Below are 24,854 nucleotides of genomic sequence, written 5' to 3' on the forward strand. Positions count from 1 at the left end.
CCCCAGCCCCATCAAACTTCTAATCCCATCTTTTTACCCTTTCAGACACAGTTATGGGGGAGACATGTTTTTGTTTGTGGTAGCTGTTTCATCTTTTTTTATTCCTTTATATTTTTCTCTTATAAAAAGTTTATCTGATACTGTGATATGTTCATGATATTAACATGTTCATGTCATTATGCTTTGTAGTAGTATTATTCATCATGGGTATTTCTACTGTCAATAACAATCTAAATTAATGTCGATAAAAGATTAGGTACTACTGGTCTTTGGACCAAAGCAACATGAAAGCAAACACTTTGACATCTGTTAGGATGGAGTTGCAACTGTCATACATTTGGAATGTTATGATCCCAAGCAATCTTTATGTAATGTGAATTACACTGTATATTTTTGATAAAATTTGGCCAAATTTTACAGAAGAAATTATTTCTCTGATCATTTGGTCCTATTTAAAACTGATTTTTTTGGGGGGGGCGCCTGGGTGGCTCAGATGGTTGGGCGTCTGCCTTCGGCTCAGGTCATGATCCCAGAGTCCTGGGATCGAGTCCCGCATCGGGCTCCCTGCTCCTTGGGAGCCTGCTTCTCCCTCTGCCTCTCTCTCACTCTCTCTCTCTCTGTGTCTCTCATGAATAAATAAATAAAATCTTTAAAAAAAAATAAATAAATAAAACTGATTTTTTTTAAACTAATACGTAACCAAAGTTAACTTTCTTCCTAAAAGCCTAAATAAGGAGAAAGCAGTTTCCCATTAAAAAAAAAAAGGAAAAAGGAAAAAGTCTTTCATGACTTTAATAATTTTCAAGAGTCTAAAAACATTTTTTTTTAATTTAAAAAAGAGTGTAGGTCAGGGCGCCTGGCTGGCTCAGTCATTAAGCATCTGCCTTCTGCTCAGGTTATGATCCCAGTGTCTTGGGATCCAGCCCTGCATTGGGCTACCTGCTGGACAGGAAGCCTGCTTCTCCCTCTCCCACTCCCCCTGCTTGTGTTCCCTCTCTCGCTGTATCTCTCTCTGTCAAATAAATAAAATCTTAAAAAAAAAAGCGTAGGTCAGTTTTTTTGCAGAATGTCTCTCAAAATAGAATTGTCCAGCTGTGTTTGCAATAAGGATCATGTTAAGCAGTTTTTGGCAGATGTACTGTATAGAGTATGATGTACCACATCAGGAGGCTTGTGGTAAGTTTGATCATTTAGTTAAAATGGTGTCCACCTGATTTCTATACTGTAAAGTGTATCTCTTTGTAATTAGTAATCTATGGGTCCCTACTTTGACACCTTCATCTGTGGACCTCCCCTACCTCTCTCTAGGCTTCAGTTTCTTCCAACCTCTGATCAACCTCCACCTGAAACCTTCAGAACCATCCCCGCAACCACCCACTGCCTCGGGGACCAGCTAACACCAGCTTTCGAGCTTAACCCCCCCTGCCCACCAGCTACGAGCTCCCAGATTTGCCAGAATGATTCCACCCACGTGGAGGCCGTGGCCAGCCGCCTGGTCAGCCTGCACCTTCGGGCCTCCAACCCTCCCTCTCTCTGGGCTTCTAATTCCACTGCGAGGGTGTGTTTCTGGACCGCGAGGGCACTTCCCCGCGGGGCTGGGCCGAGGACCAGCACCAAGGCACTGGGATCCTTGGGTGCAAAACCGAGACCCTGGCCGAGCCCTCCTCCAGAACAAACAGAAGCCTCCCAGGACTGACCAGGCAAACCCCTGAACTCCGTGGAAGCCGCCCCGCCCCAGAGAAGAACCTGAAGCAGGCCCTTCTGGATCTGCAAGCCCCGGGCGGTGCCCATGCAGACGCTGGGACCCGCTGGAGAACGGCGTCCTAGAGGAGCAGGTGAAGCTCAGTAGGAAGATGGGGCGCACCTGCCTGAGCTCGGCGGGCTGGGCTGCGCAGCCTCGCTTCCAGGGGCTCACCCTCCAGCGGACGGGCAACCCCCAGGGGCCCGGGCCTTCGAGGGGGTCCCTCTGCACCCCCTGCTGTCGGGGCTTCTGCCTGAGCCTCTCCCTGCAGCCCCTAGGCAGCTTTTTAAACCTCGACCAAACCGGAAAGCAAGTGGAAACAGTATAGCTCTTTGCAGGAAAAAAAATCTTTTGGAGATAATCCCTCATTAGTGTATAAAAACACAAGTGATTTTTGGGCCCCTGATTTTGTATCCTGCAACACTACTGGATTCCTTTAACGGTTCTAACAGGTTTTTTTGGTGGAGTCTTCAGGGTTTTCTCTATATAAAATCATGTCATCTGATGGGTAGAGGAAGATCATCTTAATCCAGTGTTCTCAGGCTCTTTTTACCGTCTTAAAAATTGAGGATTCTAGAGAGTTATGTGGGTTGTATCTATGGATATATTTTTTAAGATTTTATTTATTTGACAGAGAGAGAGCACAGCAGGGGGAGCGGCAAGCAGAGGGAGAGGGAGAGGGAGAAGGAGAAGCAGGCTCCCTGCTGAGCAAGGAGCTCCATGGGGCTCATCCCAGGACCTGGGGATCATGACCTGAGCTGAAGGCAGAGGCTTAACTGACTGAGCCACCCAGGCGCCCATATCTATGGATATTTTTCACATTATCAAAACTGAGAGATTTAAAAAGCACTTACTTATGAATACATTTTAAAGCAATGCTAATAAACCTACTAGGATATCGATGTAAATAACATTTTTAATGAAAAATAGTTATATTTAAAGAATTTATGAGAATAGTGAGATTGTTTTACATTTTTGCAAATCACTTTAACTTCTGGTTTAAAAGACCACTTATTCTCACATCTGCTTCTGCATTCAAGCTGCTGCCTCTAATGTTTTTGTTGAAGCATATGAACATAGAGCCGCGCACAGTTATGCAGTTGGAAAGGAAGGAGTAGTTTTATAGCCTTTCCAGATATTTGGGAATATTCTTTTTTGATACTACACTAAGCTGGACAAGTGGTAGTTTCTTAAAGATTGGCTGCAATGTGGAATCTGAAACTAAGTCAACGAGGTTTTCATATTCTAATAAGTTAAAATCTATTGGTCTATCTTGCACTAAAAATGGATATTTTACACATGCATGATTTTTTTTTAGAGTGTGTGCGCGTGCAGTGAGGGGGAGGGGCAGAGGGAGAGGGTGAGAGAGAGACAATCCCAAGCAGGCTTCACGCCCAGCACAGAGCCCCATGCAGTACTTGATCTCATGACCCCGAGATCATGACCTGAGCCAGAATCAGGAGCCGGATGCTCAACCAACTGAGCCACCCAGGCGCCCCCGCATGCATGATATTTTTAACATCATGTGTTGGTCATTTGGAAATGGTTGTTCACTGAATTATGCAGATCTTCCCAATGTTAATGTATTTCATTACACAATACCCCCCAAAAATGATATTTGGTAATATCACCACTGGTTTTATTGGAAAAGCGTTAAAAGAGTAGGAAGCCATCAAGCTCAAATTTTGTTTTTGGCAACAAATACTGTCTGTTGTTTTCCTTGAAGTGATGGGATCACTGTGTTCATTTTGGAGAAAATGTCTGCCAAATACCCGAGTCCCAATAACCATAGCTTGTTTCTCAGGCATTTTTTCCAGTAAAACTGGTGTTCCATGAAAGAGGCTAATTCAGCTCGCAGCTCAAACAACTGCATAGATGTGTTTCCTCGGGGCAACCACTGTACTTTCAGAAGTACTTCAATACCTTACAAAAGACGTGTACTCAAGAGTTGAAATTAATAAGAGTAATGGTTTCCCCTTACCTTTTTTTTTTTTAAAGATTTTATTTATTTATTTGACAGAGAGAGACACCACGAGAGAGGGAACACAAGCAAGGGGGAGTGGGAGAGGGAGAAGCAGGCTTTCCATGGAGCAGGGAGCCCGATGCAGGGCTCGATCCCAGGATCCTGGGACCATGACCTGAGCTGAAGGCAGATGCTTAACGACTGAGCCACCCAGGTGCCCCGGTTTCCCCTGCTTTATCAAGGACAGTCTCAAGTGAACCTGCCTTTCTTTTTCTAACTTTGAGTGTGTGGTGGTGAAGAAAACCATGATTACTAATACTGCTTGACGCCACTGCCTTGATTGGCTCCAAGGGGTCTGCAGCTTAATCTTTCATTGCTTTTACACCATCAGGGCAGATGTGAAAAAAAAAAATTACATCTCAGTATTATTATTAAGATAATTGTGTCCTCCCTGACTCCCTAAAAAAGTCCTCAGGGGTCCAAAGATTGCACTTTGAGAATTACTGCCTTAGTCCAACCAAGATTTGAGCAGATTTGATTGGACAGTATAGTCTTTGTAAAGGGTGATATAGTTCATGTTTACCCTTATTTCTAGGGTACAGTCCCTCGGGGGTCCTAACTTAATGCCTGGGCTGTTTTTCAGGATGCCTTCTCCTTGGCGGGCTTTGAGGTCTAATTTTTGTCCACCACCACCACACCCAGTCCTAGGAGGCTTCCGAAAGCTGGACTTAGCCTCTCTCTCAGCAGCTTCTTTCGAATTGGCAAATCCCGTGGTGATGCAACCACCAAATGTTGAACTTGCTTCTTTGGGACCTTGACCCCTGTGGCAGACTGATTGTAAAAAATAGCTGAAATTCTTCATCTATAGTAGGTATATACAATGGAATATTGCTCATCCATAAAAAAAGAAGGAAATCCTATCATTTGTGACAGTATGTTTGAAATGAGAGGGCATTATGCTGAGTGAAATAGTCAAGACAGAGAAAGACGTATATAGTATATTACTTACATATGGAATTAAAAAAAAATAGGTGGGGGGGGTGCCTGGGTGGCTCAGTTGGTTAAGTGTCTGCCTTCAGCTCAGGTCATGATCCCAAGGTCCTGGGATCAAGCCCCGCATCAGGCTCCTTCCTCAGTGCAGAGCCTGCTTCTCCCTCTGCCTACCGCTCCCCCTGCTTGTGCTCTCTCTCTCTCTGACAAATAGATAAGTAAAATCTTAAAAAAAAAAAAGGAAAAAAGTACCAAATGGAAACATACCTGGAGAGAATTTAGGTAATAGTTATCAAACTCAGATTTTAAGATAAATGTGATTAGTATATCCAAGGAATCAGATGACCAGCAGAGACCTAGAAACTGTGAAAGATACTCAGTTGGATACTCTTAAACTGAAAAATACAATAACTGGAAGTCAGAACAGATCGGACACAAGTGAGGAAAGAATCAGAAGATAATTAAATTTACTTTTGTCTAAAAAAAGCAAAAGCCAAAACAAAAAACTATATTATGTAATTGTGATGGTTAATTTTATGTGTCAACTTAGAGGGTGCTTTGGATGAGATTAACATTTAAATCAGTGAATTTTGGGTAGAGCAGTTTGCCCTCTGTGGGTGGGCCTCATTCAATCAGTTGAAGACCTGAAGAGAACAAAAAGACTGACCTTCCCTGAGCAAGAAGGAATTGTCCAGGGGTGCCTGGGTGGCTCAGTCGTTAAACATCTGCCTTCGGCTCAGGTCATGATCCCAGGGTCCTGGGATCGAGCCCCGCATCGGGCTCCCTGCTCTGTGGGAAACCTGCTTCTCCCTCTCCCACTCCCCCTGCTTGTGTTCCCTCTCTTGCTGTGTCTCTCTCTCCGTCAAATAAATAAATAAAATCTTAAAAAAAAAAAGAAGGAATTGTCCAGTAGACTGCCTTCGGACTTCATTAGCACCATCATGTTGCCTTTGGACTGGTACTGCTCCATGGGCTCTCCCAGGTGTCCACCTTAATGATTTTGAACTCTCTAGCCTCCATAATTGTGTGAGCCACTTCCTTATAATAAATCTTTATATATATATATATATATATATTTTTTTTTTTTTAAGTAGGGCTTGAACTCACATCCCTGAGATCAAGACCTGAGCTGAAATCAAGAGTTGGATGCTCAACCAACCGAGCCACCAGGCACCCCTGATCTGTTTTGAGTTAGTTTTTGTATATGGCATAGGGTAAGGTTCCAATTTCATTTTTTTTGCATGTGGAAATCCAGTTTCCCAGCACCACTGGCTGAAGAGCTGTTATGTCCCTATTGCGTTGTCTTGACACTTCTCAAAATTCAATTGAGTATATATGTAAAGGCTTATTTCTGGTCTCCCAATTCTATTCCATTAGTCTATATGTATATCCATATACCAGTACTACACTGTTTTGACTACCATAGCTTTGTATTAAGTTTTGAAACTGGAAGTGTGGGTCCTACAACTTTGTTCTCCTTTTTCAAGATTGCTTTAGCTAGTTGGGGTCCCTTGAATTTCCACATGAATTTTAGGATCAGATGATCAGTTTCTGCAAAGAAACTCACTGAGATTTTGATAGATATTGTATTGAATCTCTAAATCAATCTGGGGTGGGATGCCTGGGTAGCTCAGATGGTTAAGTGTCTGCCTTTGGCTTGAGTTGTGATTCCGGGGTTCTGGGATTGAACCCCACATCAGGCTCCCTGCTTGGTGGGGAGCCTGCTACTCCCTCTCCCTCTGCCTCTCCTTCTTGTGCTCTGTCTCTATCTCTCAAATGAATAAATAAAATCTTAAAAATATATATAAATAAATAGGGTGCCTGGGTGGCTCAGTCGGTTAAGCATCTGCCTTCGGCTCAGGTCATGATCCTGAGGTCCTGGGATCGAGTCCCACATCGGGCTTCCTGCTCAGTAGCAAGTCTGCTTCTCCTTCTGTGCTCTGTCTCACTCTTACTCTCTCTCAAATAAATAAAAATCTTTAAAATAGATAGATAGATAGATAGATAGATAGATAGATAGATAGATAGATCGATTGATCGATCGATCTGGGGAGTATTGTCATCTTAGCAATATTAAATCTTCCAATCCATGACCATGGATGTCTTTCCATTTATATAGTTCTTCTTTAATTTCCTTCAGCAAATGCTTTGTATTTTTTAGTGTATAAGTCTTATGTTTCCTTTGTTAAATTTCTTCCTAAGAATCTTTTTGGTGCTATTTTATTTTTTACTAATCTCTATACCCAACATGGGGCTCAAACTCAAAACCCCAAGATCAAGAGTCACATGCTCTTCTGAGACAGCCAGGTGCCCCTCTTTTTGATGCTGTTGTAAGAATTATTTTATTTCTTTTTGTTTGTTTGATCATCGTCATTGTATAGAAATACAACTGATTTTTGATTATTGATTTTGTATCTTGCAGCTTTGCCAAATTTGTTTAATAATACTGACAGATTGGGAGGCCTGGGTAGCTCAGCTGGGTAAGCGTCTGCCTTCAGCTCAGGTCATGATCTCAGGGTCCTGGGATTGAGCCCCACATCAGGCTCCCTACTCAGTGGGGAGCCTGCTTCTCCCTCTGCCTGCTGCTCCCCCTGCTTGTGCTCTCTCTCTGACAAATAAATAAAATCTTTTTTTAAAAAAAGATTTTATTTATTTATTTGACAGAGAGACAGCGAGAAAGGGAACACAAGCAACGGGGTGGGAGAGGGAGAAGCAGGCTCCCTGTGGAGCAGGGAGCCCGATGTGGGGCTCGATCCCAGGACCCTGAGATCATGACCTGAGCCGAAGACAGCCGCTTAACTGACTGAGCCACCCAGGCGCCCCACATAAATAAGATCTTAAAAAAAAAAAAAAAACTAACAGATTTTCTATGGTTTCCTTAGAGTTTCTACATAGAAGATCAAGTCATCTGTAAACAGAGATGGTTTTACTACTTCCTTTCCAATTTGGATGGCTTTGATTTCTTTTTCTTACTTAATTGCTTTGGCTAGGACTTCTAGAACTATGTTAAATAGAAGTGGTGAACACAAACATACTTGTCTTATTCCTGATCTTAGAGGAAAAGCTTTCATCACTGAGTATGATGTTCACTATGGGTTTTTCATATATGGCCTTTATTATGTTGAGAAAAATCCCTTTCTACTCCTAGATTTTTGAGTGTTTTTTATCATGAAAGGGTGATGGATTTTGTCAGATGCTTTTTTTTGCAGCAGTTAAGATGATCATGTGTTTTCCCCTTTATCCTATTAAGGTGATATATTACACTGATTGATTTTCACATATTAAACCACCCTTGTATGCCTGGGATAAGTCTCATTTGGTCATGATATATAGTCTGATTAATATGCTGCTTAATTTGGTTTGCTAGTATATTTTTAAAGACTTTGCTTCTTTATTCATAAGGGATATTGATCTATGGTTTTCTTTTCTGTAGTGCTTTGGTATCATGCTAATGTCTGCTTCATAAAATGAGTTAGAAAGCATTCCCTCCTGTTCAATTTGTGAATAGTTTGAGAAGGATTGGTGTTAATTTGTCTTTTTTTTTTTTAAAGATTTTATTTATTCATTTGACAGAGAGAGAGAGAGCACAAGCAGGGGGAGGGGCAGAGGGAGAGGGAGAAGCAGGCTCCCCACTGAGCAGGGAGCCTGATGTGGAGCTCGATCCCAGGAGCCTGGGATCAAGACCTGAGCTGAAGGCAGATGCTTAACACCTGAGCCACCCCGGGTCCCCATTAAATTGTCTTTAAACATTTGGTAAGATTCACCAGTGAAGCCATCTGGTCCTGGAGTTTTCTGTGTTGGAGATTTTTTGGTTATTGATTCAATCTCCTTACTCCTTATAGGCGTAATCTGATTTTCTATTTTTTCATTTTTGGTAGTTTCTGTGTTTCTAGAAATTTGTCTACTTTATCTAGATTATGCACTTTGTTGGCATACAGTTATTTGTAGCATTCTCTTAACAATCATTTTTGCTTTTGTAAAAGTGGGAGTAATGTCCCTTCTCTCACTTCTGATTTTAGTAATTTTCTGTTTTGTTTACCTCTGCTCTAATTTTTATTTCTTTTTGTTACAGTTGAGTTTAGTTTGCTTTTATTTTTCTAGTTCTTTAAGTGGTGGAATTAGATTGTTGATTTGAGGTGTTTATTCTTTTTATATGTAGGCATTTACTGCTATAAATTTCCCTCTGTGCATTGCTTTCTGTGAATCCCAGAGGTTTCGGTGTGTGTGTGTGTGTGTGTGTGTGTGTGTGTGTGTGTGTGTGTAGACTATTTATTACACCAATTTTAGGCTCACAGCAAAACTGAGTGGAATGTACAGAGAGTCCCTATACATCTCCTGCCCCCACCCCCACAGCCTTCCCCACCATCAACATCCCACATCAGAGTGGTACAGTTTGTACAATAGATAAACCTGCACTGACACATCATCATCATCCAAAGTCTCCAGTTTACATTAGGGCTCACTTTTGGTGTTGTACATTTTCGGGGTTTGGACAAATAACAACATGTACCCACCATTACAATCTACAGGACAGTTTCACTACCCTGCAAACCCTGTCCTCCACCTATTCATCTCTCCTTCCCCACCAGCCCCTAGAAACCACTGATCTTTTTACCGTTTCCCTTGTTACTTTCATTTGTCTCAAGGCATTTTCTAATCTCCCTTGTGATTTCTTCTTCAATCCATTTAAGATCATACCACTTACTTTCCACATATCTGTGAATTTTCCAGTTTTCCTTCTGTTATTGATTTCTAGCTTCCTTTCATTGTATCAGTGAAGATACTTTGTATGATTTCAGTCTTTTAGAATTTATCAAGACTTGTTTTGTGAGCTAAAATGTAGTCTATCCTGAAGAATATTCTATGTACAATAGAGAAGAATGAGTGTTCCGTGGTTGCTGGGTAGAATGTCCTATTATTGGGTGAAGTCTCTCAGGTCTAATTGATTTATAGTGAGGTTTAAGTACTCTGTTTTCTTATTCTTCTAGAAGTTCTATCCATCAATCCAAGTAAGGTATTGAAATCTCAACTACTGTTGTGGAATTGTCTATTTCTTCCTTCAATTCTTTTTTTAAAAAAATATTCATTCACTCATTCATTCATTCATTCATTCATTTGAGAGGGGGGCGGAGCACAGAGGGAGAGTGAGAGGGACAAGGGGTAGGGAGCAATAGCTAACAGAAAGAAAATACAAGCAGCACTTAAGTAAGATGTTCAACCTCAATCCTAAAATAAAATTGAGGCCACTTTTTACTTTATCAGATTGGCAAAATTAAAGTACTAATACTGTATTGGTTTTAGAAACCATGTGAGGCTGGGTCTCATCTTGCTTTAAAAAGAAAAATCAGGGCGCCTGGGTGCCTCAGTTGGTTGGGCATCTGCCTTCGGCTCAGGTCATGATCCCAGGGTCCTGTGATCGAGTCCCACATCAGGGTCCCCGCTCAGTGGGAGTCTGCTTCTCCCTCTCTACTTGCTCCTCCTCCCTGCTCATGCTCTCTCTCTCTCTTTCTCTCTCTTTTTCTCTGTCAAATAAATAAATAAAATCTTCAGGAGAAAAAAAAAAGAAAAATCAAAGCCAAATGATTTGTCTTAGGAGTAGGTTACTACCTAGTTCCTAATTTGTTGGACACCAAAACCCATGTCTTTAATCAACGAACGATGCTGCTTCCCATACATAATAGCAAAGAATTCAAAGAAGATAATACTTGAGAATTTAGATTAGGGTTTCTCCATATCAACACTATTGACATTTTGGGCGAGGTAATTCTTTGTGGTGGGGAGGGCTGTTCTGTGCACGGTAGGATGCTTAGCAGCATCCTTGACATCTATCCACTAGATACACCTCTCCTCCCCTCTTCCCAATTTTTAGAGCCCAGAATGTCTCCACACATTGCCAAATGTCCTCTGGCAAAATTGCCCCAATTGAGAACCACTGCCTTAAATATTCCTACCTTCTAACGTAACCTACGAGATCACGAAAACAACATTATGCCCAAAGGTAGTCACTGTTGTTCGTAATACTGAAAAGCAGAAGCACCCTGCGGGTTGCAATAATAGAGGAAAGATTAAGAAAACCATGGAATGTCTATTCAGTGTATTACAGAGTTGTTAATAATGCCCATCTGATGATGGAAACTAGAGAACTCAAAATTGATCCTTCAGAAAGAATGTCTATTAAAAGCTCACTACTTTTATATTTAAGAATTACTAATGACATGCTTATGATGTTAATTTAAAAATACATGGAAAATTACATACCGCTATGAGTTGAAAACATAAAACCTGGACACAAGAGATTTATAGCAGCTTTGTTCATGATTGGCAGAACCTGGAAAAGCAAACAAGATGTCTTTCAGTAGGTGAATGGCTACACCATGGTACATCCAGAAAACGGGGTATTATTCAGAGCAACAAAGAAATGAACTGTCGAGCCATGAAGACATGGAGGAAATGTGAATGCATGTTGCTAAGCAAAAGTAGCCAGTCTGAAAGGCTACATGCTGTGTGACTCCCAACTATATGACATTCTGGAAAAGGCAGAACTATGGAGACAGCAAAAAGATCTGTGGTTGCCAGGAGTTAGAGGGGGCAGGGAGGGATGGACGAAGAGACAGAGCATGGAAGATATTTTGGGCACTGGAACTACTCTGTATGACCTGTAATGGTGGGCACATGTATCTTAAATTTGTCCAAAGAATGTATAATGTCGAGACTGAACCCTAATGTCAACTATACTTTGAGTGATGACAATAATCACTATAGTGTCATAGATTATTATAACTGTACTACTCTGATGAGGGACGTTGATAATAGGGGAGGCTGTGCATGTATGGAGCCAGAGGATATATGGGAAGTCTCTGTACTTTCTGTTCAATTTTGCTGTGAACCTAAAACTGCTCTAAAAAAGTCTATTAAAAAAAAAAAAAAAAAGACTTCCAGGCTTAAAACTTGTCTGACCTGTTCAGCCTTTATTTATTTACTTTTAAAGATTTTATTTATTTATTTGACAGAAAGAGACACAGTGAGAGAAGGAACACAAGCAGGGGGAGTCGGAGAGGGAGAAGCAGGCTTCCCGCCGAGCAAGGAGCCCGATGCGGGGCTTGGTCCCAGGACCCTGGGATCATGACCTGAGCTGAAGGCAGACGCCCAACGACTGAGCCACCCAGGCACCCCATGACCTGTTCAGCCTTTAGAGAAAAACATAATCATCATGGTCATTACTTATTTAATTTCTTAGACATGTGATTAATGACTGGAGCGATCTTCCTTTTGTAAAATACGGTTCCATCAAGACTGATGAACAACCCAAATTTAATTGCGCTGGTGAATTGAGTGGTGAATCTCTAGCAACACATTCTCCTATCAGAGCAGTTAACAGCGAGGGCTAAAAGATCAGAATTAAGTTCAAACCTAGCTGAGGGATTTAACACCTGTGATTCCTTGGATCCATTACTGAAACCTTTACGAACTGTCAACTGTCAATTTCTTTAGTTAGTAAGTGGGCTCCACACCCAATGTGGGGCTTGAACTCATAACCCTGAGATCAAGAGACTGAGGCAACCACACACCCCATGAGTTGTCAATTTCTTATTTGCAAAACGGGGTTGTCATCTTAAAAAGCGATTGTTGGGACACCTGGGTGGCTCAGTCGGTTGGGCATCTGCCTTCTGCTCAGGTCATGATCCTGGAGTCCCGGGATCGAGTTCTGCATTGGGCTCCTTGCTCGGCGGGGACCCCGCTTCTCCCTCCGCCCCTCCTCTGCTCATGCTCTCTGACAAATAATAAAATTTAAAAAAAGTGTCACCTAAAAAAGTCTGGGACATAGAGGTCCAAATAATGTCAGTGGAAAAATAAAACCACAATTTTATTTTTGTGAAAAAAAACTTACACATATGAATCTCAAGTCCAAAATGTTAATATTGTAGTGGTACTAGTGTATGTAATTTTAAGATTCAAACTCCTGTCTTACCAATTTTCTATAATAAACATGGACTGTCTATATTCAGGAAACATTTTTAAAGATCACGGCACAAGGGGCGTCTGCCTTCGGCTCAGGTCATGATCCCAGGGTCCTGGGATGGAGTCCCACATGGGGCTCCCTGCTCGGCGGGAAGCCTGCTTCTCCCTCTCCCACTCCCCCTGCTTGTGTTCCTGCTCTCGCTGTCAAATCAATCAATCTTAAAAAAAAAAAATCACGGCACAAAAACTGTAGAAAAGAATATTTTATTGAAACAGTTTCTCAATTAACAATGGACCAAAGTACAATTTGACTCAAACCTGTCCAACCAGCCTCAACCACTAGTGAAAGAACTCAAACATACAGGATGGGGCGGGACCCTGCAGTCTCATTTCTGCCAATGTGGCAAAAAAAAAAAAAAAAAAAAAGCAAAAAGACAACAGACAGACACAGCCAGGTTCCCCCTTGCCCTGGGAGCTGGGTGGCAGCTGCAGCTCCCGCTCCAGACGCCATACCGGAGGACAGGCTCCCCAACGGGGGCACGGTGCATCAAGAGCCCCCATCTTAGAGCAATGCAAAAAGGCAGGCCAGCCCCCACTCCCTCCCGTCCCCCACAAGGCCTGCTGCTAAGAGGGAGAGGTGGCCTTTTTACATTCACACCCCGGCCTCGCCTTCTCCCAGGGTCTTGGGATAGGGGCTCACAGTAGAAAGCACATTTTGGTCAGCCCAGGGGGCCAGGGAAAGGCTCTGTCTGGGCAGGCAGACGAGGAGGGGCCCAGGAGTCACAGGGACACGGAGGAACAGGCTGCCGGGCAGATGCACACTGACGATGCCTGCAGGAAGCTGGCATCCCACGCCGGCCACTCCACACGCTCTCCGGCGCCCGAGAATCCGCAAGTGGGAGCTCCGGGGTTTTCACACGTCTCTCCCACACAGGGGGGCTGGATTCCCTTCTTTGCTTTCTCCCTGCCTACTCTGGCCACCGCGGGGTGCACAAGCAGGCGGGGATTGATCTAGATTTACTGCAGCCCACCCGGATGGAAGGGCTTGGGCAAGAGGCAGACGGCCGCCTAACCTGCCACAGGAAGGCCAGGAAACCATGGGAAGAGGAGTCACTGGGAATGGGGCCTTTCAGGGAAACACAAGACCGTGGAGGAGAAAAGAGCAGAGATATGCACTCAGAAACCAGACCTGGTAACCAAGGCTCTGCAGACACTGGCCCCTGTAGGGCGGACTTCATGGTGGAAGAGGGCGGCAGGAAAGCGGACAGAGAAGACTGGAGACTCTCTAATATCCCAGGGCATCCCTCCCCCTGCCAGGTCCATCAAACCCTCACGGCCAATCTCTCACCTACCCACAGGCAAAGAATTAAGACACAATAGTGATTTCTCCCAAATTAGGGCCTGGATGGGTAGGGAACCAGGGGTGGGATTAGGAAGTCGAACAATTTCGGTTTTTAGCACAGACCCACTGCAGAAGGAACTGGTGAGCTGTTCCTTCCTTTCCCTCCACACCTCCGATGGCGGTGAGAGAAAAGGAACCGAAGCCTCTGAGGGCAGGAGCAACCCCTCCCCCGACCCTCGATGTTTAATAAATAGAGGAGGTAGGAGAAGGGGGCGGGATGAATGGGGAACTGGGGCGGGGGTTATAGTTCATCATTCTTCCAAGTCGGCTTCTGTCCTGTTGGTTGCTCCTTCTGTTCTGGTTCCGCTGGGGGTGGGGAAGAGCGAAGGGATGGAGCCAGTGAAATGGGAGGTGACTGGCCCCCATTCTGTGCAGATCTTCCCACCAGGACCCTACCAACCAGGCTTCCCAGGTACCCCCAGCTCCACGCTCACCTGCTCCAGGACCTCCCAGCTCCAGAGGCTCAGCATCTGCTGCCTCAGATCCTGCTTTTGAGAAGGAAGAGGTTAGCCTCTACAGAAGGGAGGAAGGGGCTAATGGAGGAGTTGGCAAACTGTTTCTGCAAAAAGCCAGGTAGTCAATGTTTTAGGAGTTATGGGCCACACTCAGCCTCTTTGTGTGCATACGCATGTACAATAACCTAAAAACATAAGGGCCATTTGTAGCTTGTGGACCTTCCAGAAACAGGCCGTGCCTGCCAGGGTGCCAACCTCTAGGTTAAGCAATAACCATAGCACCAACCACTTTCCCCAACTCACGAGTCTCTTTCTCAGGTTCTGAAATGGGCTTTGCATCTTCAGTCTGGCCTGGAAGTAAACCAGGGGTAAAATGTAGTGAGCCGGAAGGAGAGGCCTTCTTCCTGCCCAGTAGCACCCGGAGCCTGGCACCCTGCCCTCACCTGATGGAGGGATGACCTTCTCCACTTGGTCACTGGCATTGAGGGGAGGCTCTGCCCGGGTCCCATTCTTGTCCTTGGGCCGGGGCCGGGGCTTGGTAAACTTGGCCTTATTGAGCAGATACTGCACCTCACGGTCCAGGGCCATCATCTTGGCCTCGATGTCTTTTGAGAGCAACACAGGCTTCTCTGTGGCGGGAAGCTTGGCCTGCTCGGCCACGGTCACATTCTTCCAGGCCTGTGGGCGAGGCCAGGCCAGGCTCAGAGCTAGCCCTGGAAAGCGCAGGTATCTCTGCCCCAGATGAAATACACCCCAACCAGCCCCAGACCGCAAACCACTCCACTCCACCTGGCTGTCAGCCCCACAAGGGAAGGCAGGCTCCTCAGAATGGCATTTGAGGCTTTGCACAAAGGAGTCCCAAGCTACACGCCTGGGGCTTATACCCCATTACCTGGGACCAACTACAGCTGCAGCTCTTGATCACTCCCTTGTCTCTGCACTTCTTGAGCTCCGATTCAAAGACATTCCCCACACATCCCAAAGGGAAGTTTCTGCTTCCTATGACCAGTCATTCTCACCTCCCCGAACCGGGCCCACTTTGAGGGCAGCTCAAGCCCCAGCCCCCCGGAGCAGCTGCCCTAACGTCATGGGAATGGGCTCCACTGCTGCCCCAGTCTGACAACTCATGGATGGCCACGACCCCTGTCTGGGGCTCATGAGACCTGGCCGCAAACATAAACGTCTTCTGCCTTTCCAATGAGCTGCGCGGCCAGGAGGCAGCGGCAGCTGAGTCTCCCATCTCTCCACATCTCCCACGCTGCCTAGCGTGGACACCTTGCCAGCTAAGTATCCCCGTGAGTATTTACACAGGGATTACCCAGGTCTCGTTGATGACTTTCTCCAATGTTGCCATCTCCACCTCAGTGAAGATCTGGTCCATCTCTGGGATGAGCCGGGCACCCCTGGAAGCCAGAAAGGAGACAGTGAGCCCAGGAGGAAGAGGGGTCTGGGGTGTGCACGTGGGGCACGGGAAGCTGACAGACCCTGAGGCTTGGAGGGACTGAATCAGGAAGAAGAGCAAAGGGGCTGCTCACTTGAGGAACATGCTGGAATGGTTGAGGAGATTATCAAGGGCAGACAGCCGTTCAGGCCACTTCTTGCGCTCTTCCACCCGAAAAAACAACCCGTGGCACAGCTTCCTCAGCTCAGTCAGCTTCTCCTTCAGCATCTGACGGATGCAGGGTGGGAGTGGGCAGAGGGGTTGAAGGGAGGAGAGGCCGGCCCTGGAGCCAGCCCTGCATCCCGCTCACGCCTCACACCCCAGCTCTCCTCACCTTCTCTGACCCTGGGAGAGGAGAGCGAGGGCTCCCATCCCACCCGCCGTGTCCTGGGAGGCCGCTTACCACTGTGGTGGCCCCAAAGCCCTCGTCCTCCAGCCAGGTGGAGGCCGCGCTGAGCTTCCCAGAGATCTCCTCACGCTGCTCCTCGGTGGACACATCCTGGTACTCGGGCTGGTACAGTTTGTCCTAGGGAGGTGCACACAGGCCCAAGCATGCACCGAGCCCCTGAGGGCAAGGCTCACAGAGCCAGACCCTCCTCAGACACAGGTCCCAGGGCAGGGGTGCCTCCCAGCCTACCAACCTGGGTCTCAAAGATAAAAGCTTCCAAGCTGTTGGCAGCCTTTTCCCGTTCCTGCTTCTCTAAGTCTCGGAGCGTCAAGTCTTGAAGTCTGTGGGACAAAATAGAATCAAGCATGAAGGAGAGAGTCTGCTGACCTTGGAGGGAGACAGTTCTCCCTCCCAGGGGTGCCGTTCCATACCCTGCCCACCCTACACACACACGCACACGCAGAGGCCCCACTCACTTTTGCGCCGAGCGGGCCAGCTCATCCTCAGGTAAGTCAGGCAGGTCCAGAACCACCAACTCCACCCCAATCTCCTCTACCATTCTCTGCTTCCGGGCAGGCTTCTTCTTCTTTTCTTCCTCTGGGGTTGGAGGAACACCCTCAGACCCTGCTTCCTTTTTCTCACTTGGCTTCTAGTGGAGAAAGAGACGAGCATGTCAGGAAAAGCTTAGTCCCTTCTGTTCTCCACAGGCGGGGCTCTCGGGGACAAGAAACAAGGCAGGCATCTATTCCCTCAGCCCCCGGGGCCACCCTGGCCTTATTCTGCCTGCAGCTAACCTGGGCCTCAGACTTTTCCTCGTTTTCTTTCTCTGCAGCCTTTTCTTCCTCAGAGGCTGCATCCTCCTTCGGCTCGGTGGGTGGGGGCTGAGAAGTGTCCTCCACTGGGGCCTCGGCCTCCTCCTTGAGCTCCGCTTGCTCCCCAGGCTCATCCTTGCTCCCCTCAGCAGGGCTTTCCTCTTCCTCCTGGGAAACAATCACAGACACCCCCCACAGAAAACAGTCACTAGCTGAGCCTAAGGCTAACCCGGCTCAGCAAGGCCAAGTCCCCCAGGCGCTGCCGTGAAGGGGCTTGCCGCCGCCAGCACGGCGTGGGGGCAGACGCACTGCCCAGCAACGGGTGGTGGGCTGCACAGCCTTCGGCAGTCTCGTCGGGCGAAGGACAAGCCTGGAGAGGAGGGGAATGTGCCCCGGAGCTCGAGCACAGGGGCAGCCTGGAGTCCAGAGTGGGCTATGGTCCACTGGGGGGCTCGGGAAGGGGTGATCTAGCCAATCCCAGGCAGCTGGAATGTGCACCCCAATCCCTGCGTCCGCCGCCACTCCCTGGGCCCATACCCCACCCTCCAAGTTCCCCTGGCTCCATGCTGGCCTCACCTGGACGGCGTCCGTACCGTTCTCTTTAGTGTCTACTGTCGCGCCACCTCCAAACAGGCTAGAGATGGTGTTGCCGAGTTCTGGGAGGAAGAAAGCCCCAAAACTCAAAAGGGCCACAGCAGTGACGCCATCTTCTAACCCAAAGGCAAGGCCTGCCCGCCTCCCCAAAACGCATACAAGTACCTCCTCCCTCACACACATGCACGCGCCGCGCACACTCATCTTACTGGTCAGGGTAGATTCCTCTTCCGGGCTGTCCGCCACCAGGGTCTCAAATACAGACTCCACCTGAAAACGGATTCAAGCTGAAGGCACACACATGCTAACCCACCTTCCCCCGACAAACCTCCTGCCATCGTGGGCATCTACTTAGGTGCTTCCACGTGACTCGCGGCGGTGCTGGCCTATTCCCTCATCTGCCGCCTTCTACGGGCTCCTGAGTCAAGTTACCTCCACCCCTTTTGATCATGAGCCCTCTGAGTACAGAGTCCTAGCTCCTTTCCCCCAAACCCTGCACTTCTTTCCTCGACAACAGAACGGGCCATTATTTCCCAGTGTGTTTTAAAAGGTATTAACCCCCAGAACTATTCTTTGAGAACGACTTACTTAGCCATCCTACGGGTCCTAAATTTTATGATACCTATAAGCACTCCAAGGCCCTAAGACCACAGCAGATCCCTGGTTAGCTGTGTTTAGACCCGAGGCTTTTCCATCTCCCAAGCCCTTCTCGTTTCTCGTGTTCTAATACCATGTGGAGGAACCACTCTGGAAAGGCTGGTGGGGCCTAGGCCCTCGCCCTGTGCCTCCTTCTGCTCTCACCCTGATGAGGCTGAGCACGCCGCTCTCATCCAGGTTGAAGTGAGCCTTGATGCCCTTGGACTCGTGGTCAGGATACTTCTTGAAGCTCTCACCCACACCTTTTAGCTTCACCGTGGTCAAATTCTGGGAGCCAAAGACCCTGGTTGGGGAGGAGAGAGCCATTCCAGGGTGGTCACCCAGCCTGCATGCAGCTCTAGACTACATAGCCTCCCGTCATGAAATATCACCACCCCCGCCCCCGCAAGATGTTCACCCCAACCCTGACCACACAGCCTGCTGCCTGTCAGCCCTGTGGCCCCAGATCCTCCCTCCCATCCCGATCCCCCTTCTCACCTAAGATCCTCAGGCCCCAGGAAGCCCAGGTCACCATAGTTGATGTGGAAATTGAAGTCGTGGTTGTAGCGGTTAAAGGTGATGACTTTGCGTTGAGGGTAGGGCCCCATTCGGGAGAAGAGCACACGCTTATTGTGCTTCAGGCTGCGAACCCCGGGCTCCTCCTCCACCTCCCTCGTGAACTCCACCTACACAGCAGGCAGAGAGGAGGCACGCTGGAGAGCCAGAGCACGTTCTGGGGTAAGGGTACATGGAGAACATCAGCTGCCAGAAAACAAGGGGGCAGGCTAGAGCAGACAGAGGGAGCATGCTCAGTGAGGTAAAGGGAGCGTGTCGCCTGATCAGATGGGCCTACTCACCAGGATGGGGTAGATGACCGCATCTCGGACTACAAACGGCTTCACCTTGAAGGCTTTGCTGAGCGCGGCTGCCTGGTACACAGCCCCCATGGCGGCTGCTTCGTCGGCGTTGATGTTCTTCCCTAGTTCCTCCCTGTGGGAGTCCCACGCTTTAGCACGTCAACTCTGGAGCACCCAGCCTGGCCGCCCTCTCCTCAGCCCTGCAGCTGCCCAGCCCCAGAGCCCTGGCCCCAGTGCCTCAACACCCACACTCACTTGCCCACAGCCTTCAGCAGCACCTCCTGAACTTTAGGGACCCGGGTGGCCCCACCGACCAGGATCACCTGCTCAATCTCATCCTGCAGAGAAAGAATGGGACACAGAACAGCTTGGAGTTAGCCCCCCTCCTCAGCGCCAACTCGTCCCTTAACACTCCTGCCCCCTCCTGCCCGCCACCCAGTCACTCTCTCTGCCACCCGCCTCCCCACCCCAGGCCCACGCCTGACTCTCCCCTCACCAAATTCATCTCGGCACTCTGGAGGGCCTGCTGTACAGGCCCAGGTACTCGCTCAAATAAATCTGCACACAGCTCTTCAAACTCCACTCGGGTCACTTTTGCCTTGAAGTCCACATCGTCCATCAGGCCCTCGATCTGGGGGAGGACGAGGCACGTCAGAGTTCCCACCCAGATCCTCCTCTGGCCGGGCAGGCCAGAAACCGAGGGACCAGGACTTTGGGAGAAGGGCAAGAGACCAAGGAAGGGATGGGCCACACCGCACACCCGTGGCCTAGCTCGGGAGGCTGGGGTCCTCTCCCCTCCGGATGGGGAATATTTTCCCTCAAGCAGCCACGAGCGGGCACCTGTGCCATGTGATCAGCGTTGGCACTCAGGACGGTCTTGAGTCGATTCGCCTCCCGCAGCAGTTTGGCCATGGCACGGGGGTTCTCCCGCACATCCTTTGCTCTCTGGCCCTTACGCTGTTCATTGAAAAGCTTTGCCAGGTGCTCACGCAGCCGGAGCTCCATCTCCAGGCCCCCCAGGGTGCGGTCAAATCTTTTCAGGAAAAGGTGACAAAGAAAAGTGTGAGGAACACACAGGGTCCCTTCATTGACCCAGGAACTTGACTCTTGTCCCACGTACGTGGCTGACACCTCAGTGACAGTTTACCTACCCCTCCGATCCACTGTATCTACTGGGCGTCAACTTCGTGCTTATCTCGGGATGCAATTAAGAGAAAAAAGATGGGGTCCCTGCTATCAAGGAGTTTAGAATCTAGCATCGAACCAACACATGGACATGAAACATGTACCACCCTGTGAGTTATGAGGGACGGACAAGCAACAGCATCAGGAGACATAAAAGGGAAGGGTCGCCTATTTCTCGACGGTCAGGGAAGGTTCTGTGGAGACGTGATAATTGAGCTGCAATCTGAAGGATGAGTGGAGGTAACGAGGCGAAGAGCAGGGAAAACAAATCTAGAGAGGGGAAACAGTATACGTAAGCACCCGAGGTGGGAGCCGGCAGAGTAAGTTCCCAAGGAGGGCAGGTGTGGCTGGAGCGCAAAGAGCAAGGGACTCTGGGTAGAGACAAGTGGGAGGGGTCAGGGCTTTCACAGGCTAATATAAAAGGTTTGGAACCACTGAGGGTTTTTACTTTTTTTTAATTTTTTTTTAAGATTTTATTTATTTGAGAGAGAGAATGAGAGATAGCACGAGAGGGAAAAGGGTCAGAGGAAAAAGCAGACTCCCTGCTGAGCAGGGAGCCCAATGTGGGACTCGATCCCGGGACTCCAGGATCATGACCTGAGCCGAAGGCAGTCGCTTTAACCAACTGAGCCACCCAGGCGCCCCCCACTGAGGGTTTTTAAAGAAACAGATAATCAGGTTAGCATTCTGAAAAGAACCCTCTAGCTGCAATGTGGAGAAAGAACCGAGGGAGGCCACACTGGAGGCAGGGAGACCTTCTTTTGTAACCCTGCAGGTCAGAGATGATGGTAGCCTGGACTCAAGTGCTGGTGGGAGAGCAGGCCAGAAATGAACAGGTTTGAGAAGACCACGTCATCGATAAGCATGCGGAAAACGACAAGAACAACGAAATGACTGCACGTGGTCTACAGCCTCACGGGTTTCCTTAGAAGCAGCTCAGGAAGTTCCCTTTCAATCTTCCCAAACTGTCATCCTCCCTCTCCATCTTCCCCTGAGTCTTGCAACAGGTACCCCACGATGACCGATGCTTCAGAAGAGCATTCGTGCAGAAAAATGAGGCAGCTGCCCCTCGGAGAAGAAAGCCCTGACCCGAGGGTGTCTCAGCAAGCAGCCCTCCTTCCAGCACTGACTTACCCCACGCCCCGGATCTGCAGCTGCGGCTGCATCCCCGCCTCCTTGGTCTTCACTGTCTGGTAGGTCACGATGGTGCACACAGTGCTGCCAGAGCCCATGTCGTAGAACATGACGTTCTGTAGAGACACCAAGACAACGGTCACAGGAACCTCCTCTAACTCCAGGTGCTGTACCAACTCTCCACTTAAGGCTGAAAAGCTCCAACAGCGGCTGAGAGGGGCATTCTCTTGCTGCATTTTGTCGAGGGCTAGCCATGCAAACAAGATGCCCAACAAGCCACCCTGCCAGTCTGCTCAGAAGTTCCTCCCTGGCTCACCTGGGCAGTGCTGTTGATATCCTTCCGGCGGAAGACACCATAGCTGAGGGCCGTGGCGGTGTTGTCGTTGATGAGCTGTAGCACTTTGAGGCCAGCCATGCGAGCGGCCTGCAGCACAGCTCGGCGCTCAGCCTGATTGAAGAAGGCTGGCACCGTGATCACTGCGTCCTTGATGGGCTGCTCTACAGAGGACAACAGAACGGGGCTCCCACCAGCTCCGTGCCTCAGATGACACTTTCCTAGTCTTGGCACTATTGACATTTTGGGCCAAATAACCCTTTGCCGTGTGGGGCTGTCCTGCCCATTGTAGGATGTTCGGCAGCATCCCCGGCCCAGATGTCAGGAGCAGCTCCCCACATAACCAAAGCAAAGATATCTTCAAATATTGCCAAAGGTTCCCTGGGAGGCAAAAACTGCCCCCCCCCCCCATGAGACCCTAAGGAACCTGGCCACCACTGACCCCACCTTAGCTACTCACCTGCAAAATCCTCAGCCAGGGAACGGGAGTAATTGAGAACCATGCCAAGTACCTCCTCAGGTGAGAACTGTAGCTGCCTGGAGGATGGGGGGTAGTGAGAGGCAAGGACAGCTGTGAGCACTACAGGAGCCCATCGGGCTTGCTGAGCCCGCCGTCCCCAGCACAGCACTCACGGGCTGATCTGGAAGTGCACAGTCTGCCTCTGTGGGTCGAAGCCTAGCTCATGCTCTGGAAAACGAGCTCTGTAAAGGGCCACGTGGGGGTTTCCCTCCTGCTTCCCCAGGAGGTGCTGGAAATAACGCAGCGTCGCCTTCGGGTTCTTGATGGCCTGAGAGGAGATAAATAAGGAGTAGGGTGTTAAGTTCTCAAGTCCACCATCACCTACCTCTCACATCAGAAGTTCAGGCTCTGGGGTCTGTCATCTCCTCCCCTCTGCCCACCACTCTAAGAAGGGGGTGGGCTACTAGCTCACCATGCTTGCTGCACTGTCTCCAAAGAACCTCTCATTTTCTTTCAGGGTCACAGTCACTGGGGTTTTCCTCCGCGATTCCCTGAAGAGAAGAGACGTAGGGCCCAGGTGCCTATAGCAGGGTGTGGACTCAGGAGCCTCAACACCCCAAATACAATCCCTCAGACACCGGACTGTTGTGGGCCCTAGGAAGAATCCACACTGGCTTGGAGCACAGACTCCCCTCTTTCCCCACCCCTGACACTGGGGTCACCCTCACTTGTTCAAGACAATTTCCATGGGCACTCCAGGTTTGACAATGGCCACCTTCATGGACTCGCTGCCCAGGTCCACAGACATCACAGCCAGTGTGTCTGAAAAGGAAATACATTTGTCAATTAGCCCCTCTTCCCCCACATTCTTGAGTCCCCTCTAACCAAAGCACAGCACTCCCCACAGAGAAGGTAAGAAAGTGAAAAGATAAAGGCCTGGGTTCAGCAACTCCAGTCCAGAGGCTTCCAGCCAAAAGCCTCCCCTCCCACCATGAATCATTCATCATTCACTCATTTATTCTTCTGCTGAGCCTGCTTCTGGGGTACACACCACTCAGTGCCAACAGGTCTGCCAAGAGCACAGCCATCACGACCCAACAGGCTAGCCTCCTTGGCCTCTGCCTCCTGATGGTGGCTGCCATTGTGCCTCTGAGGGAGGAGAAAAACAACACTTGTAACCGGATGCCCTGAGTGAAGAAGACAGAACCTCATCCCAGAACGGAGAAGCTTTAAGATTTATACTCCACTGTCACCGAGGGCAGAGGAGCCTACATCTCCAGCTCTCCCTCCTGATTAAGTACCCGGCACTCTAATCACACAAAGGGTCCTGGGCTCCATCCAACACGTCCCTAAACAGGGAAGGTACCAGGACAGGAGAAAGAAGACCAGAGCCTTCCGTCTACTGCATAGGCTATAACCGGCGCACCCTAGCACTGCCCCTGCTGTCAGACAGCTGGGCTGAAGCCAGGAATCCCCGCCCAGGGCTCAACTACCTCCCTACACCTGGAGCTCCTCCGCTGGCGGGGGAAAGCCAGGCCGGGCCTGGACGGGAACTGAGAGGCGGTGACGTTGGACGAGGCTGGGATGTTAGAAGGGCCCGTCTCCTCCTCTGTATCCCTTCGGGGTGTCCCGCCCGCCCTCCGTTCTCCATCCCAACCCCCGGCCCGCCCCGCTGCCTACACAGACGCCGTGCCAGGAACGCTAAGATTCTTCGCCGGGCGGGCACCGAGTCCCCCCCCCCCCCCCCCGCCGAGTTCACCTAAGCCTCACCTGGCGAAGGCGGCTGCTCCCACTCCCGGAAACGCGGCCCGGCCCACCCCTAAGACGCGGGGGCGCCCCAGGGACTGAGCTGCGGGGCCAAGCTCACCGGCGTCCGTGCGGCCCTCACTCCCGCTCCCGACCCGCCCCCGGAGCTAGCACGTTGCCTCCTCGAGGAGGGGTGGCCGGCTCCCATCGCCATCCCCACCCCCCCGCCACCGCTTGCCTGCGCTCCTGCGGGCCCCAGCTCTGGGACAAACGCGGCGGCGGACGTACCCACGAGGACGGCAGCGCGCCCCCAAGCCCGCGCCCTTCACAACTCCCCTCGGTTTGCAAACTGTTACATTAGCCACCAATCTCTCGTCGGCGTCTCGCGCACCAGCCGGCCCCGGACGCGGCGCGCGCTCATTGGAGCCTCCGCCGCCCGGCCCTGCGCCGCGCGCCCGGCCCCGCCCCCGCCGCCCCGGCGCGCGCTCCCATTGGGCCACGTCCTAGGCCCGCCCCCTCCTCCGTCGCCGGCTCCGGCTCCCGAGGCAGGCGAGGGGCCAGTCTGCCAGTTGGGGGAAAACGGCCGTCTCCGGCCGGGGATTGGACCACGTCACCGGGCCCGGCGCCCGCCCCGGTGCAGTCCCGGACCTTTCCGGCCTCGGCGCTGGATGCCCGACGGTCGGGGTCGGAAGTGACTCGAGGCCGGTGCGAGTGGGCGCACGGACAGTCCCGCACTTGGCCCCCTTTCTCCGGTCAC

General features: G+C 49.6%; 1 protein-coding gene across 3 annotated transcripts; it reads right to left on the reverse strand.

Annotated features, from left to right (window-relative positions):
- Positions 1 to 12,901: 12,901 nt before the first annotated feature.
- On the reverse strand, positions 12,902 to 24,536 carry HYOU1 (hypoxia up-regulated 1). Of its 3 annotated transcripts, none has more exons than XM_027580491.1 (26): positions 24,386 to 24,536; positions 23,403 to 23,500; positions 23,080 to 23,173; positions 22,824 to 22,902; positions 22,525 to 22,679; positions 22,352 to 22,428; positions 21,874 to 22,055; positions 21,558 to 21,673; positions 20,079 to 20,271; positions 19,735 to 19,869; positions 19,494 to 19,576; positions 19,239 to 19,371; positions 18,880 to 19,067; positions 18,547 to 18,685; positions 17,955 to 18,015; positions 17,728 to 17,807; positions 17,134 to 17,319; positions 16,816 to 16,988; positions 16,593 to 16,680; positions 16,355 to 16,477; positions 16,046 to 16,179; positions 15,829 to 15,913; positions 14,954 to 15,188; positions 14,814 to 14,861; positions 14,490 to 14,540; positions 12,902 to 14,361 (listed from the first exon to the last, which is right to left on the reverse strand). In XM_027580491.1, the coding sequence occupies exons 2-26, from the start codon at positions 23,491 to 23,493 to the stop codon at positions 14,297 to 14,299; spliced, it is 2,994 nt and encodes a 997-aa protein (XP_027436292.1). In that variant the 5' UTR covers positions 23,494 to 23,500; positions 24,386 to 24,536; the 3' UTR covers positions 12,902 to 14,296. The 3 variants fall into 3 exon arrangements, with proteins under 3 accessions (XP_027436292.1, XP_027436291.1, XP_027436293.1); XM_027580490.2 differs by having other exon boundaries at positions 24,336 to 24,522; XM_027580492.1 differs by lacking the exon at positions 24,386 to 24,536 and adding an exon at positions 24,122 to 24,319.
- Positions 24,537 to 24,854: the final 318 nt, after the last annotated feature.

The sequence above is a fragment of the Zalophus californianus genome, chromosome 11 (assembly GCF_009762305.2).
Source record: "Zalophus californianus isolate mZalCal1 chromosome 11, mZalCal1.pri.v2, whole genome shotgun sequence".
Classification (NCBI taxonomy): Eukaryota; Metazoa; Chordata; class Mammalia; order Carnivora; family Otariidae; genus Zalophus; species Zalophus californianus.

What these genes read in the sequence shown, in the direction of transcription:
- HYOU1 (XM_027580491.1), bottom strand. Translation starts at nt 23,493, where the DNA reads ATGGCAGCCACCATCAGGAGGCAGAGGCCAAGGAGGCTAGCCTGTTGG. An exon ending in ACGCTGATCACATGGCACAG is followed by an intron (nt 19,870 to 20,078) that starts GTGCCCGCTCGT and finishes GTCCTCCCCCAG; the next exon opens with ATCGAGGGCCTGATGGACGA. An exon ending in CTTTTATCTTTGAGACCCAG is followed by an intron (nt 16,478 to 16,592) that starts GTTGGTAGGCTG and finishes GCACCTCCCTAG; the next exon opens with GACAAACTGTACCAGCCCGA.